Raw genomic sequence first — 15,073 nt, 5'->3', positions numbered from 1 at the left:
TGCCTTGGCTTAATTTTTTTTTCCTTTTCCTTTTAAACAACATTGAAATTGCTTTGCCTGGAAAATGTTTTTTTCAGAGTATATTTAAATTGGTAGCTTTTAAGCTTCTTTTAACAGGCAATAGAATGTATTGCTTCCCATTTGTGGTGTTCCTCTAAAGCTACTTGTTATCTCTGACTTACTTTGTTTCAGGCTAGGACTCATCAAGTGGCTGGAAAATACTTGTACCTTAAAAGAATTCCTTAAAAATAGTATGTCTGAAGAGGAAGATATCAGCTATTACAGGTGATGCTTGGTTTAGCTGTCTGCTCTAATAGAAACCACTACTAATGGGTTTTTGGATAACTGACAGTCTTGTGGGGATTTTCTTTTTCCTTTTTTTTTTTTTTTGTAATTAAAGAATAAAAGAAAAGCATTTATAAGCAAGGAGGCAGTTTGTACTTCCTGACCCAAATTAGTAATTGGCAACTGTTTGTTTAACGAGTGGCATTGTAGCTGGAATATCCTCCACCCAGCTTGTTTAAACAAGAGGCTTATAATTATAATCTGTGTGTGACGTCATTATCATCACCAGTTCCTTATCAGCAGATTGATTTTACAAGCAGAGGATTTTGATCTCTTGATTTGATCAGGCAGGAAATGGACTTAGGTCAATGAGGGGCAGGGGAAGGGAGTAGAGGCAGAGCTATTGAGAACCTGAGTTCAGCAGTGAGTCAGTGATGGGGGATGGAACTTGGCAGCAAATGCACAGAACTCAACTGTAACAGAGCACTTTCTCTGACATGATACAAATGCTGGGTTTGAATAAATTATATTGCTTTCTTGTGATTGTAATTGCAGGTTGGATATTTGTAAAATTTATTTAATTCTGGCATTTCAGCCTAGTTCTGTCCTGGAATTTACAAATGTGGTTTAATTTACAAATGTGGTTCTCAGTTACATAATCTCTGTTTGGGTTTGTCTGAGTGTTGTCACCATTTATTTTTACTAGTTAACATTTATGGGGCAGGTCGGAGGAAGCTCCAGCGTGGAGGTTGCACTCCAAAGAGTCTTTATTTCTATGGTTATTTGATTTGTGAGCAGTTTAGGAACTGCTAGAGTTCCTGTATTACTGCTGTCTGATTCACTGTTGTGAACAGCAGTGATGTTATGTTGATCTCGATTCACTGAGTGGGAAAGTGAAAGAAGACTCACATGGAACCATCTTGTGAGGGGAGGAAATTTATAATATGCTCAGTGCAGAAGATCAGTGTATTTCTAAAATCAGGTCATAATTTATTTTAAAAAAAAACCCCTTTGCTTTATTGTGTATATAGACTTTAATATTTTCCCATATGTTATTCAATCAAGACAATTGAGCCATTTTATATTGAGCTATAGTTAAGTGGCAGCCCTCACAAAGGGAAATTTTGGTTGGGGTGGGGGGAACAACTTTCTGAATTTTTGAAATCCTTTATCCCAAAGTGATGGGCTACAGTCTATAACTGATAAATGCTTCTTAAATGGAAATGGCATTTTCTATCTCAAAACATGCTTTGGAAGGAAGAGAGGAGGTGGCTGCTCTGCTAAGTTGAGAAATAGAAGTTTAAGGTTTGATGTGTTTAGTTTTGATGGGAGAAAAATATCAAATTATTTCATAAGCAGTGCAGCTAAGGAATACTGGCTTCTTATGGATTTATACCCCAAGTCCAAGCACCTATTCCTCCTCTCTTGTGCACTCTGAGGAGATACCAAATTACCTTCCTGCATTCCCTGCCCATTTGGAAGGACAAAGGGCAGCATGTACTGTGGCAGACTACATAATGCTTTTCAAAGGCTACAAGACTGTCAAAAATAACTTTCCCCCACTGCAGAAATTATTTTGGATCTTTCTTCTGGAGGTACTTACAGTACCTATTGACAAAATAACACCTTTGAGATGTCTGATATGACTGAAGTGTTTTCATAACTGGGGCAAAGGAGATGAATGGATTAGCCTGTACTCTGCATAAACTTCATTTCCATAGCAAGGCTAAAATTAATGTAGGCTGTAGCTTCCTGACTTTTCCTTTGCATAAAGATCTCATGGGTCAGAGCAGCACACAGCCTGTGGATAACCAAGTGGAGAGTGGTGAGATTGTACAGGGAAATCATCAGTGCTTTTCTTCTTTTTTTGTCCCTAGCCCAAGAGGACCTCGTGCTACCTATTCTGAGTGGCTGTCCAGGATGGGTGGGAAAGCACAGGGCATCTCTCGGTACCATGCCATGTACAGGTGGGTTTCAAAAGAGAACTGCATGGGAAATAGAGAAGCTGGAGTGTGCACACACACAGAGATGTAGAAATTCCAGGAAACAAAAAAAAGTATCATCTGCATTATGATATGATGGCTAGAGCTGGTTTTTGCTCATTTTACTGCTTTGTCTTCCTGGAGATGCTTTGCAAAATTCCTCTTGCCAAAATTCCTACCAGAGTACAGGAATGCTTCCAGAAGCTTGCTCACTTCCTTTAGAAAGTGTCTAGAAGCAGATGCTGCTCTTCAACTTTATTTTCTAGGCGTCTTGTTCCTGATTATGCAGTTAGGTAGGCTGCCTCAGAGCCCAAGCATCTGCTGAAGTTGGACAGAGAAAATCACCACAATTCACAGAGAATTTAAGAATATTTGATGGTTTAGGTTCTGACTTGAGCATCCTCTCAGAGGAATTTCCTCACCTACCTAGATCTAGCTCCGTAAAGTGAAGTGTCCAGAGCATTTCTTATAAGCTCATAAGCTGCTTAACCAAGTGTCTTGCTTTTTAAAGGAAAACTTTGACTTGTTTAACTGAATTAATATTCGTATTCAGATCCAGAATGTGCTTTTGAAGTAATTCCCAATCACCCCCACTTGTCTCCAGTCTGCTGCACCCAAGGGCTGTCCTCTATTTCTCAATTCTGCTCCTTTCAGAGGGAAGTAGACTGGAAGGAAAGCACCCGGCACATGTTAGCTCTCACAAGCATTCAGAACTGGATATGGGCTAGGACAAAGCCTCCTTCCCCAAATCTGCATGGCATGAGTCCCTCAGCACCAGTCCTTTAGTTCTGTTGCTTCCCCTCTGCTGCACTACTCTCTAGTGTCAGTATAGCCTCAGCCTGCTGCTGAGGGATGTAACTGGGGCCTTAATTCCTCTGCTTGGAAGAGACTGTCCAGCCAGAAAGAACATGATTGTATTGCTTTATTAAAACTTAACCCATCAACTTAATTTGGAGGAAAATACACAAAACCACATACTCTTTTTTATGTAGAAATGTCAGTCTTGGAAAAAACTGCTGGGAGAAAGAGGGAGGGCGGGGTACTTGTAAAATCAGATGAAATTGGGGGCATGAGCCCTTTGTGGCTTCCTGTACTGTTTACTGGAATAAGCACCGCACGCTGCTGCGGTCACGAGCGTATCACAGAATAATGAGGTTGGAAGAGACCTCTAAGATCATCGAGTCCAACCTATGCCCTAACACCTCAACTGGATTATAGCACCAAGTGCCATGTCCAGTCTTTTTTTAAACACATCCAGAGATGGTGATTATACTACCTCCCTGGGCAGAGCATTCCAGTACTTTATTATTCTTTTGGTGAAAATTTTTTTCTTAATATCCAACCTATACCTTCCCTGACGTAGCTTGAGACTGTGTCCTCTGGTTCTGTCTGTTGCTGCCTGGTGGAAGAGACCGAGCCCCACCTGTCTACAACCTCCCTTCAGGGAGTTGTAGAGAGCAATTAGGTCACCTCTAAGCCTCCTCTTCTCCAGGCTAAACAACCCTAGTTCCTTCAAATGTTCCTCACAGGGCTTGTGTTCCCAGCCCCTCACCAGCCTTGTTGCCCTCCTCTGGACACGCTCAAGCATCTCAACATCCTTCCCAAACTGAGGGGCCCAGAACTGGACACAGCACTCAAGGTGTGACCTCACCATTGCCAGGTACAGGGGAAGAATGAGCTCCCTGTTCCTGCTGGCCACACTATTCCTGATGCAGGCCAGGATGCCATTGGCGTTCTTGGCCACCAAGGCACACTGCTGGCTCATGTTCAAGTGGCTGTTGACCAGCACCCCCAGGTCCCTTTCCACCTGAGCACTGTCCAGCCACACTGTCCCCAGCTTCTAACGTTGTAGGGGATTTTGTGGCCCAAACATAGAACTCAGCACTTAGACTTATGACTCTGCCCATCTTGACTTCCAACATGCAGCAGGCTGTTACCTCAGCAGCCACCTTTACTTTTCCACTACTTTGCAGGAATGCCAGCCGTACAGAAGCAGTCACATCCTTCAAAAGCAGGGAGAGCAGCGTTCCAGAAGACCTGCTGAGGTAAGTGCTGCTGATGGCTGGGTGCTGTGAAACAAATGTTGGTGTTTGTCTGCATTCAAGGAGTGAGTTCTGCTTTGTAAGGAGAGCCTTTGAGAAGATGAGTTCTGTTTTGTTAAGGAGAGCCTTTGTGAAGATGAGCACATCTCCCGAGGCCTTCCTGGCCCTGCGCTCCCACTTTGCCAGCTCGCACGCACTGATGTGCATCAGCCACTGGATACTCGGGATTGGAGACCGGCATCTGTCCAACTTCATGATTAACAAGGAGACAGGAGGCATGGTGGGAATAGACTTTGGATATGCTTTTGGTGCAGCCACACAGGTATTTGTTTTCAACTAATTTGCTACAGCTTTTGCATTTGTTATGTGCTATTACATGTGTGTTCTCAGGACTAAATTTGATGCTCTTCAGTTGCCATTGTTCTGGTGGAAAATAATCTTTGCAAGTAATTTCTAGTCAATTTAATAAAATATCTGAGTCCAGATATTCTCAGACAAGCAGTGAGTTACAGAACTCCACAGAGTCAGTATGGTGGTGTTTTACATGGTTCAGCTGTGGATGCAGCCGCTATCACTGAATACTCATGACTAGAGCTTTGATGTCACAACTTGGTTCAGTTCTACTTTTGCATGTTATTTTCAGTGAACTGACAAAGAGGGTTTCAAAGCTTAAAAAAAAAAAAATATTCCCATCTAATCCTTCAGTTCCAAGGCTTCTTACTTCTTGTTTTCTTTTGACTGTCCTTCCCCTTGGCTAGTTTTTGAGTGTGCCAGAGTTGATGCCCTTTCGCCTGACTCGCCAGTTCATTAATCTGATGATGCCGGTGAGAGAGTGGGGACTCATTTACAGCGTGATGGTGCATGCCCTGAGGGCTTATCGTTCAGATCCAGACCTCCTCATCAGCACCATGGATGTGTTTGTGAAAGAGCCTTCTTTGGACTGGAAGGTGGGGTTTTGTCCTCTTTCATTTTTCTTCATGTGGAAATTCTTAAACTGTGATAAGAATAAAACTGATGAAAAAGGAAGTATTCCTTGAGGCTCACTCTCACTACTCCTTTTATCTTTCTTTGTTTTATTAAGTTCTCAGAGAAACTGAACTTAAAAGTATTTAAAATGACAGAATTCTGTATAGATGCACAAAAAATAGTAGCATATGTCTCTGTTATCAGTGTACTGTTCTTTATCTTTCATGATAATCCTAAAGACATGGGTAACTCTTGATCGTGTTATGCCACTTATGGCACCAGCATAAATATTTTCAACTTTCTGCATTCAACCTCTTAAATTTACATAACAGCCCTGTATATGTCAAACTAATAGTTACAGAGAAAAAAATCTGCAACTAGTTGCACTTCAGCAACTTCAGTTGTAAAAAAGTCATAGGCAAGTTAGATATTATCTCACTGCTTTGTCTGCCACTGCATCTGCAGTTAAGATACTGGCTTGACTTGCTATGATCTGCAGCTTAAAAGCCTTTTTCAAGTATGTGATTTATGATAAATAGGACAAATATATTTTCTCCCTAGAACTTTGAACAAAGACAGCTGAAAAAAGGAGGCACGTGGATTAAGGAAATAAACACATCTGAAGTAAACTGGTACCCTTTGCAAAAAGTTAACTATGTCAGAAGAAAGCTTACAGGTGCCAATCCAGCAATAATCACTTGGTAAGATGCTCTGCTTTTGCTTTAAACTGCTTCACTAAGAGCTTTGGAAGTCTCCTGAGTCAGATTTTGCTCCCTTTGGATAGAAGGGAGGCTAGGAAAAGAGAAGAGACAGACAGGGCAAAATTTCAGCAAACCTTCTGTCAGAATCATTTTGGTCCACGTACAAGCTCTCTGAATCACCCTGCCAGCCAAAACACCAGATATCTCCCTGTGAGTTTTCTTGCTCCAGCTCAGGCCTTCTGAGCAGTTTTACTGCTCCTGGCAACACATGCCTCCCCTCCCTGTCAGACTGCTTAATCTCATACTCCTCAGTCCCTCTGTTCTTTATGTTTGTCTCCACTGCTTTCAGGGTAGGGATAATATTTAAATTAATATATGCTTCTGATGGAGGATTGCTTGAAATGGAACCTGTACCAGCGGTAGGGGAGGCATGGAGGAAAGTTGCTTATGTGAAACATCAAATTCAAATCTGGTGGCGTTCTCAGGTTATTTATGTCAGTCTAGTCAAGTCTGGCTCAAGCCAGAATGTCTTTTAAGTTCAGTTAAAAGTACAATTAATCCCTTCCATCCTCTCTTAAAAAGTCATTTTGGATTAATCAGGGGAAAGACAGAAAAGCAAAGAAAGCAAGCCTGTTTTAAAACCATACAAATATTGAAAAGTGCAGGACTTGGGAGGAGTCCCTTTTGTGGTCAAGGCTGAACTGGAAGATGCAGCAAAATACTTTTTATAGGCACAAATCAGGAGAGCAGGTAAAGAGATCAACAGCTTGGATGTGAACTGCTGCATCTGTCTTCCAGCTGGAGACCCTTGACAAGATTGGCATATTATGGTAAATACCCACTATTTGTAAAGGACCCCTGAAACCACCAGTCTTCACTGGCCAAGCTTTCTGTGGCTCTTGAGCAGCCTCCACATCTTGATCTCAATTCAAGCTTTATTTTTCAAGTGCTTTTTTGTTATTTAAAAATCCATCTCAGATTTTTTGCTTGTTTCTTTTAGTAAGAGCTTATTTTTGTGTTCTCAATTTCAGTGATGAGCTGCGCCTGGGCCATGAGAGGTCACCTGCTTATAATGATTTTGCAGCTGTGGCTCGTGGTAACTCTAATCATGATATCAGAGCCAAAGAGCCAGAGGATGGACTGTCAGAGGAGACCCAAGTGAGATGCCTCATCGATCAAGCAACAGACCCCAATATTCTTGGCAGAGTCTGGGAAGGATGGGAACCCTGGATGTGAGAAATTGCTGTCTACAGCCCTGTCTGCCAAGGGACCTGTACCCTAAAACACAGCTGCAACCAGATCAGAATTTTAAGGCCAAAAAGGAAAAAAAACTCTTAACTATTTTTATCATCAGTTAACTTGACTAATAGAGAAAATAAATTTTTTGTATTAAAGCTGTATTCAAACAGTGATTTTTGTTTCTTTTTTTAAAATTATTTTTCTTGCTTGTCGTTCTGTAACAAAGCAGCTTTATTGTCTTTGTGTTAAAATCAATGTAGAGAGAACTGGGGAGGCTATAGAGCTTAAAGATTTATTTGGAAAGCACTGAGAGCCTTCAGTGGAAAGCACAAATTCATACCCCACAAACTTGTGGGCGTCAGTGCAGTGATGTAGTGAGTCTGTGCTTTTCTTTTGCAGAGACCTTGATGACAATCAACTGAAACCATTCTGCAGCCACATATTATTTGTAGTTAAAACTTGAAGATTTTTGTATCAGTAGTATCAGTGGGACACATGGTGAAATTAAACAGAAAACGGCTCTTAGCTCTAGATAACACCGAAAGTATCTGAACAGCTTTTGCATTACTGGATAACGAGATAGTAATGATGAGACTGTTTTTAGCAATTAGAGGTTATACCCTGTTATCTTTGTCCTTTGGAAGTCTGCACTGCTCACACTGTGTTATTCCCAAATTATTGTTTGGCCCGAGCCAGAAGTAGCCACTGCCGGCAGAGCTGAGCACAGTAAGCTGCTTGCCATAAGCGCAGCACAGCACAGCAATGTCTGCTGCACTTTGGAGTTTGCTTATGCCAAACTGTGGAGCTTGTGCCAGATGTGACTCTTTGTCTCCAGCAGCCAGTTCTCAGGTGTGCTGCCTTTGGCTGGGATTGAGCTCATTTTCTTCAGAGTAGCTGGAGTGGGGCTGTAGTTTGGATTTGTGCTGGAGACTGTTGATAACATGGGGATGTTTCATTATTGCTGAGCAGGGCTTGCACAAGGCAAGGCTTCTTCTGCCTCTCACACCTTGAGGAGTCCAGGGGAGCACAGCCAGGATAGCTGACTCCAGGATAGCTGACCCAAGGGCTATCACATACCAGAGGGTGTCATGCTTAGCATGCAGAGCTGGGGGAAGAAGGAGAAAGGAGAGGAGAGATGTTCAGATTGATGGTGTTTGTCTTCCCAAGTCACCATCATCCCATCTTTCCCAGGGAGGGCTGACCACCAGCCTGCCTGTGGGAAGTGGTGAATGAATTCCTTGTTTTGCTTTGCTTGTGTGCACAACTTTTGCTTTAACCTATTCCCTGTCTTGATCCCAGCCCCTGAGTTTTCTCACTGTCCAGTTCTCTCTGGGGGGATTGAGGAGGAGCTCTGTGGGGTTTAGCTCCCAGCTGAGCTTAAGCTGCAGCATGGGCAGTGAGGGAGAAAGAGAACTCTCTCAAGCACTACTGCTGCTCATTACCCAGATAGTAGGATATAGATTTTATTGAGGCTTTTAATAATTATCATAAAGGGTGTAATAAAAATGAGTCTTTGCCCTTTCACTGCTTCAAGGTTTCCTTCCTGCCTCTGTGGCACTGGGGCAGTTCTGGTCTCACTGAGAGCCACGTCTCCTCCTGGCACCAGTCTCCAATGAATGTGTCAGCTGGAGAGTAGAGAAATTTGCCTTCTAGATGCAACTCCATGAAAAACTCACAATGAGGAACATTGCTGAGGCCTAAAGAATGGGGAGGGAGCTTTTCTGTTTCAAATACTTTCCAGCAATAACTACTATTTATTATCTTTCTCCTTAATAAGCATACTCAATGGTTTCTGTCAGTATAGTTATAAATCAAGAAATCCAAAACATTTTTATCATTTCATTAGTCAAAAATATTGTTTGGATGTATTTTTGTAGAGGAAACATTGAAAAATAAAAATAAAATAAACTTTCAACTGTATACCTCATTTAAAAAGTTAATTTACGGCACTTAATCACAAAAACTTCCACATTTACCCATTCATAGAGATGATAATTAGTGGACAGTAAGGTGTTTTTTTGGTTTTTTTTTATAAAAGAGTTTGATACAGTCTGTTCTTATATACACTTCAGTAAGATAAGATGTCATGGTGTTTTGTTCTTTTGATCTCTGCAAACAATTAGGACTGCAATCTTATGACTAAATCTTGGTCAGGTGAGGTACCCTGGCTTGCATGCTGTCACTCTACAAATATGAGAAAGTTTAAAGCACAATTAAAAAGGTAACATGAAAAGGCAGGGGACATTTGGAAACTAAGTGGCTGGGTGTACAAGGTGTTTAATGGCACTTCTGGCACATACCTCAGATAGTCACTGGGTACTTTGACCTGCACTGCAGAGGACAAAGTTTAGGTTTATACTTTAACGAGGCTCTTCTCCTAGGCCTTCTGATAGCCTCAGCAACAGCAGATGTTTGTGCACAGCAGGCTCCCTCCATGGCCTTTGGGAAGGGGAGTCAGAGTGCAGCCTGGCCCTTCCAGGGGGAGGGGGCTGAGGGTCACCACCCAGGGCTCCCTGAGCTCCATGGTGACCAGCCCTCAGGCTGGGGGTGAAAACCTGTGACACAGGCAAAAGTGACACGGGTTTGGAACGTTCATGACAATTTAAATACTTAAAAGCTCCATTTTGGCCCTAGAATAAGCACCATAGTGGGAAGCCTCAGCCACGTCAGCCCTTATTAGTCATGTGTTTGTCAAGCTCATGTGTCAGCTGAGGCACAAAGCACGAGGCTGCTGGGTCTTCAACACAGAGAGAGGCACATCCTGTGCAGAGCAAGTGGAGTTTCCCTAACTTTCTTTAGGGAGCTTTCACCATGAAGCTGAATGGTCCTGGAAATAACCTCCAACACAAGTGAATGGCAGCTGCTGTCCCCAGGCCTGGCTGCTCTCAGTAAGATTCAGCAGCTAAGTGGAAAGGCTGGAGCCAGCCTGTGAAGCAGCAAGGAAAGTACTGACACAATGCAAGCCTCACATTGCTGGGCTCAGTGCTTTACAGGGCAGGTTTATTTGGCTCCCAGAAGAGAGTTAAGATGATGTGAAGATCAGAGTTAGAGAGTGCATCAGGTCTCATGATGCAAAACAAAACTTGGGAACTATTCACAAGCACAGCAGAGTATTTCCTTCTCAGATTAAATTACCAGATGGATGGGCACTATATCTGGAAACCCATTAGTTGTAGCTAAAAAGTTATGTAAAACATTAGCATTTATTCTCACTAGGTTTTTCTTAGAGTATAGAATGATGTCATCTTTAAGCTAATCCTTACCATCCCTGCCAATCTTAGAATTTTCCCTCTAGCTAAGAATAACAGTACTGCTGAATCCAGAGGAAAACTCTGGAACTGCTGCCTACTGTCCCCTTTTCCAGCTGATGGAGAGGTTTCTGCATGTTGTTCTTGTGCTTGGGATTTTCCCCCTTAGTCCCCATCACTGCCCCCCAGTTTAAATGTTGTCTTGAGGTCTCTGTGGCTGAGAGGTGATACAGCACCAGCACACATTTGGGCACAGGAAGGAGGGTAAGAGTTTTCCACAAAAACAATGAATTGGGCTCGTCTTCAGACATGGAATAAGGAATTTCCTACAGCTCTTCTGGTCTCACACTTAGGGCTTGGCCAGCTGCTTCCAAAAGTAAGCATCTATATATAGAGACACTTCTCCCCAAAATTCTTGTTTTTCAAAATCAAGGATAAGGATTTATTACCTCTGCTTTTTTCCCCCCCTGAGGCTGAGGGTCTGCAGAGTCACTTTGTTAATACTGTGCTTCATTTGGAAATTACATGGGCTATAAAAATTTCATTTTTGAGTTCTGCTGCCTGTAAGAAATGGCACCACTGCAGAGAGCTCACACCCTGGCAGACACCCACAGCACCAAGTGGTGTCACTGGCCTTGTAGCAAAACTACCAAAGAGCCACCAGCCTTATGTCAAATGAAGATGTGTCCAGAATAGGGTGTTTAGAGGGGTATTCTCTAATTGCAAAAAAGTTGGGAAGTTTTTTGAGCCACAGAGATGATCAGAGTTGAAGCACCTCTCCAGTGAAGGCAGGCTGAGAGGTTGTAAGCCTAGGGAAAAGAAGGTTCTGGGGAGACTCTATTGTGGCCTTTCAGTGCCTAAAGGGAGCTTGCAGGAAAGACTGAGAGGGACTTTTTATCAAGGTCTGTAGTGACAGGACAAGGAGCAATGGTTTTAAACTGAAAGTGGTTAGGTTTATATTAGATATTGGGAGGAATTTCTTCCCTGTGAGTGATGAGACACAGGAACAGAAAAGGCATGGATGCTCCATCCCTGGAAGTGCTCAAGGCCAGGTTGGATGGGGCCCTGAGCAACCTGATCTAGTGGAAGTTGGCCCAGCCCATGGCAGGGATGTTGGAACTAGATGATCTTTAAGGTGCCTTCCAACCCAAAGCATTCTGATAACAGAAGGAGTGGCCATAAGGGACTGGAAAAGTTTTGGTTACAGTTTCCACATTATTTACAGGGTGGGGTTTTTTTTAATCTTTTTGATGGGATAGAAGAGGGCAACATTGACTCTATTTGTCCTTTACACTTACAGTAAATTATAGCACAGAAGATTTCATTCAATTACACAGAAGATGTAGCTGTCAATTTGATCACATGAATGGAAATCCATGCAAAACCTGTATCAGGAAAAAGTTCTGAGTATCCACCAGGGAGTTTGAGAAAACAAGGAGCACAGGTTCTGAGGCATTTTGCTGCAGTAGCACTTGGCCTTTTGGGAGCCTGGGTATGTGGATGATCTTATTCAGCAGCTCAGCAGCCACAGGTGCAGCTGGACAAACCCAGCCTGGGCTGACACCGCTGGGGTTTAAAAGCCTGCAGCAAGACAAAACACAGAGCTTCAACTAAAGGAGCTAAAAGGAAAAATCCTTTCAGTTACCATCTAGTTCTTCAGCTGCTAAGAGTAGGGAGGCCACAGGCAGGATCAGTGCAATGATGCACAAGGACAGTACCAGTGACAAGCACAATGCTGTGACAGTGTTTGAGGACAAGGCAGGGGCACGAGCCCTGGCAGAGGTGGCTGTCCAGCAGTCACTGTGCTGGCTGGCAAGAGCCAGCACCAACCTCAGGCAGGTACTGCTCCTCCCTAGGAGTGTGCAGGCAGGTTTTTTGACTCTCCCCAGACAATTTGTACCTCCTCATTTACATGTCCCAATCCCTTGTCAGCCTCCATGTGCCGTTGCTGACTTCCAGCTGATGAATGTAAGGATGCACTCCTGCTGCTTCTTGCAGGGAGCAGGAACTCAGCAAACCAGTCCTCCATCTTTCTCCCCTTGTCAGCTTGGTCTTCACCCATGAATACCCCAGGACCTGAGGTCCTGCAGGTGCTGTCTCAAGTCCTATCATCAAAAGCAGGGAAGGGCTCCTCAGGCTTCCCAGGCACAGCCTTGCCACGCTCGTAGTCCCACTGTCCCAAAAGGTCCTGCATGCCTGGCTGGGTTGCTGGAGGTGAGCATGCTGAGGCATTACCCTGTTTCCTTACCTTCCCTGAGTGGCCTGTCCTCTATTCATGAGGAAAATCCAGTCAGAAAACAGTGTGATTTAACTGCTATCCCCAAAGGGGTCAGGGTCATGGTGTTTCTCAGATTCACAGCCAGCAGAGTAAGTTTAAGTTTTATCTTTTTTCTGCTTCTTAAAGAAAGGTTTCTTGCCCTCTCTTGCCAGGTTTAAATACCTCCCTTAATTTGGAGCATGAACCTCAAGAAAATTTTAAAGAATTTATTCTGAAATTCAGAAGATCACCTGCTTCTTAATGCTGTTTAAAAGGACTGGACCCCAGAGACAAGCTGTGACTCGGTGGGTCAGGCACTCAGCAGGACAGATGAGGGAAATCAAGGGCTTGTCTGTACTTCTCTGCTCATGAAATTACATATACAGATGGGGACAGATTCAGCTGCTGAGATGCCAGACAAATGCCTGCCTCCAGTGCACTGCTTTGCTAAGTGCCAGGTATCACTTGCTCACATGCTCCTGGATGCTTCACTGCAGGTGCTGCAGCACCCTGGGCTTCCACATCCTGCATGGCACCTGGGAGAACCCCCTCAGACATTCTCCTGAAATCACACATCCCAGGCCCAGCAACAAACACAACCAGCTCATCCTCCAGGGGGTGGCTCCTGCTGCTTGGGTTTGAGGGACAGGCATTGACAGGTCCAACCACGAGCTCAGAACGCACCTCCAGGTCCTGAAGACCCTGCAGGCAATGCTGCACCCTCTGTGGTGGGGCTCAGGTGTGACACAGATGGCTTGTACTGAGCTTTACACAGCAGTTCTGGGCCTCCTATCGAGGGATTTTGAGAATGTAATTGCCAGGAGGCAAGGTGCCCAGCGGGGGTCGGGTGACCTGGCTGGGAATTCGGTGTCTTTTTTGGAGGAACACATGATGGGCATTAAATAGGCATGTTCAGGCTGGCACAGTGGGATGCCAGCACTGGCTGACCTTTGGGGCAAGGACTGTGCTGAGCTGGAAGTGTGAGACAGCTCTGCATGCAAACAGTTAAATGAGTGCTTTCCAGGACAAAACATAATTTTATGACTACAATGGGTGAGATCTCACCCCTTCCAGCAGAGCAAGGGGAGAGACAGCAGATATCAGACTGCATCTCATTTCTAGCTACCTTCCCATGTCTCATGCACCCACTCCTCTGCATTTCATACAGAGTAAAAGGGTCCTGGAGCACCATGTTCCCTGCTGGACAGCCAGGCCAGGGACAGCTGGTGCAGAGTTGTGCATCATGAACAGACCCCACAGAAGGTCTGGGGTACATAGAAGGCAAAAAATAACATGTAAAAGGGTTTGGGACAGGACATATTATTTCTTTGACAATGTGGAAAAAACAAAAGCAACCATTTCTTGTGTCACTGTTAAGTTCAGTGGTTAATGCTGGTGTCGATGGAGGTTGTGTGATCAGTCCTCTGATGAGAAAGGAAATCAATATATAATATATAATACATCTGGCAGTGCTAGAGTTAAAAGCAAAGCCTCTCCAAGCGAAACCTTAGCTGCCAGATGTAAAACCCCACCTGCCAGGCACTGCACCCTTACCCTGATCCCACAAGGCTTCCCACGTGGAGTTTACATCCAAAGGGAGAGCATGTACCAGTCTTGTTCCCAGCTACTTATGTTAAAACACACACCCCTGTGATAAACAGCTGCGGTCCTGCAACAGCTGCGGTGGCGGCAGATGGAGCCCTGCCCGGAGAAGGGCAGCGGGCCCGGCATGACCGGCACGTCCCCACGGGCGGTCCCCAAAGCCACCTCGGGAGAGCGGCACCGCGCTCCGCCGGGCACAGCTCCGTGCCAGCAGCGTCAGCTGGGTGCTGGGCTGGAAACTCGGCGCCTCGGACAGTCCTATCTTAATATAGAAGGGTCTTCTGGAAGATAAATTAATAAATAATTTTAAAACCCCAAAAAAGTAAATTTAAGGGCGTTTTGTTGCGTGTTTCTTTAGTAATTCAGTCAGCGGAGCACCTGGGGGTGGAACCAGGGTTTTAGAAACTATTATGTAACTAGAAAACTTATCTTTTAGCTGCAAGTATTTTCAGTTTTCTGGTACTTGCCAATTTATTAGTAGTAGTTTGTGGGATGCAAGGGGGGGGCAGGGGACAACAACATGCATAATAACTTAATGTAAGGTTTTAAGAGGCATAACTTCATGACGGCGTGAGGCAGCTAAAGATGCCTCAGAGACCCCTGTCCCACCAGAGGGTCCTGCCAGAAGAAACCCAAGTGTCCATCCTCTCCCCGGAGCGGGGGATTTACATCCTGCTCGGGGGAAGCTGCCCGTGCTCCAGCGGAGGGAGCTGAGCCTCCGGAGGGCGCTCGGGTGATGCGCACAGACACG

General features: G+C 44.4%; 1 protein-coding gene across 1 annotated transcript in view; it reads left to right on the top strand.

The window, feature by feature from the left end:
* PRKDC (protein kinase, DNA-activated, catalytic subunit) overlaps window positions 1–7,388 on the top strand; it is an 82,893-nt gene extending 75,505 nt beyond the window's left edge. The window contains exons 80-86 of the mRNA XM_054637612.2: window positions 193–285; window positions 2,163–2,252; window positions 4,241–4,312; window positions 4,430–4,631; window positions 5,068–5,256; window positions 5,837–5,976; window positions 7,008–7,388. Coding sequence (XP_054493587.2) covers window positions 193–285; window positions 2,163–2,252; window positions 4,241–4,312; window positions 4,430–4,631; window positions 5,068–5,256; window positions 5,837–5,976; window positions 7,008–7,212 — 991 coding nt within the window. The 3' untranslated portion in view covers window positions 7,213–7,388. The remainder of the gene's footprint in view (window positions 1–192; window positions 286–2,162; window positions 2,253–4,240; window positions 4,313–4,429; window positions 4,632–5,067; window positions 5,257–5,836; window positions 5,977–7,007) is intronic.
* Window positions 7,389–15,073: the final 7,685 nt, after the last annotated feature.

Source organism: Agelaius phoeniceus, chromosome 1 (genome assembly GCF_051311805.1).
Source record: "Agelaius phoeniceus isolate bAgePho1 chromosome 1, bAgePho1.hap1, whole genome shotgun sequence".
Classification (NCBI taxonomy): domain Eukaryota; kingdom Metazoa; phylum Chordata; class Aves; order Passeriformes; family Icteridae; genus Agelaius; species Agelaius phoeniceus.
The sequence above is the reverse complement of the archived record's forward strand: the minus strand, read 5'-3'. Positions and strand labels throughout refer to the sequence as shown.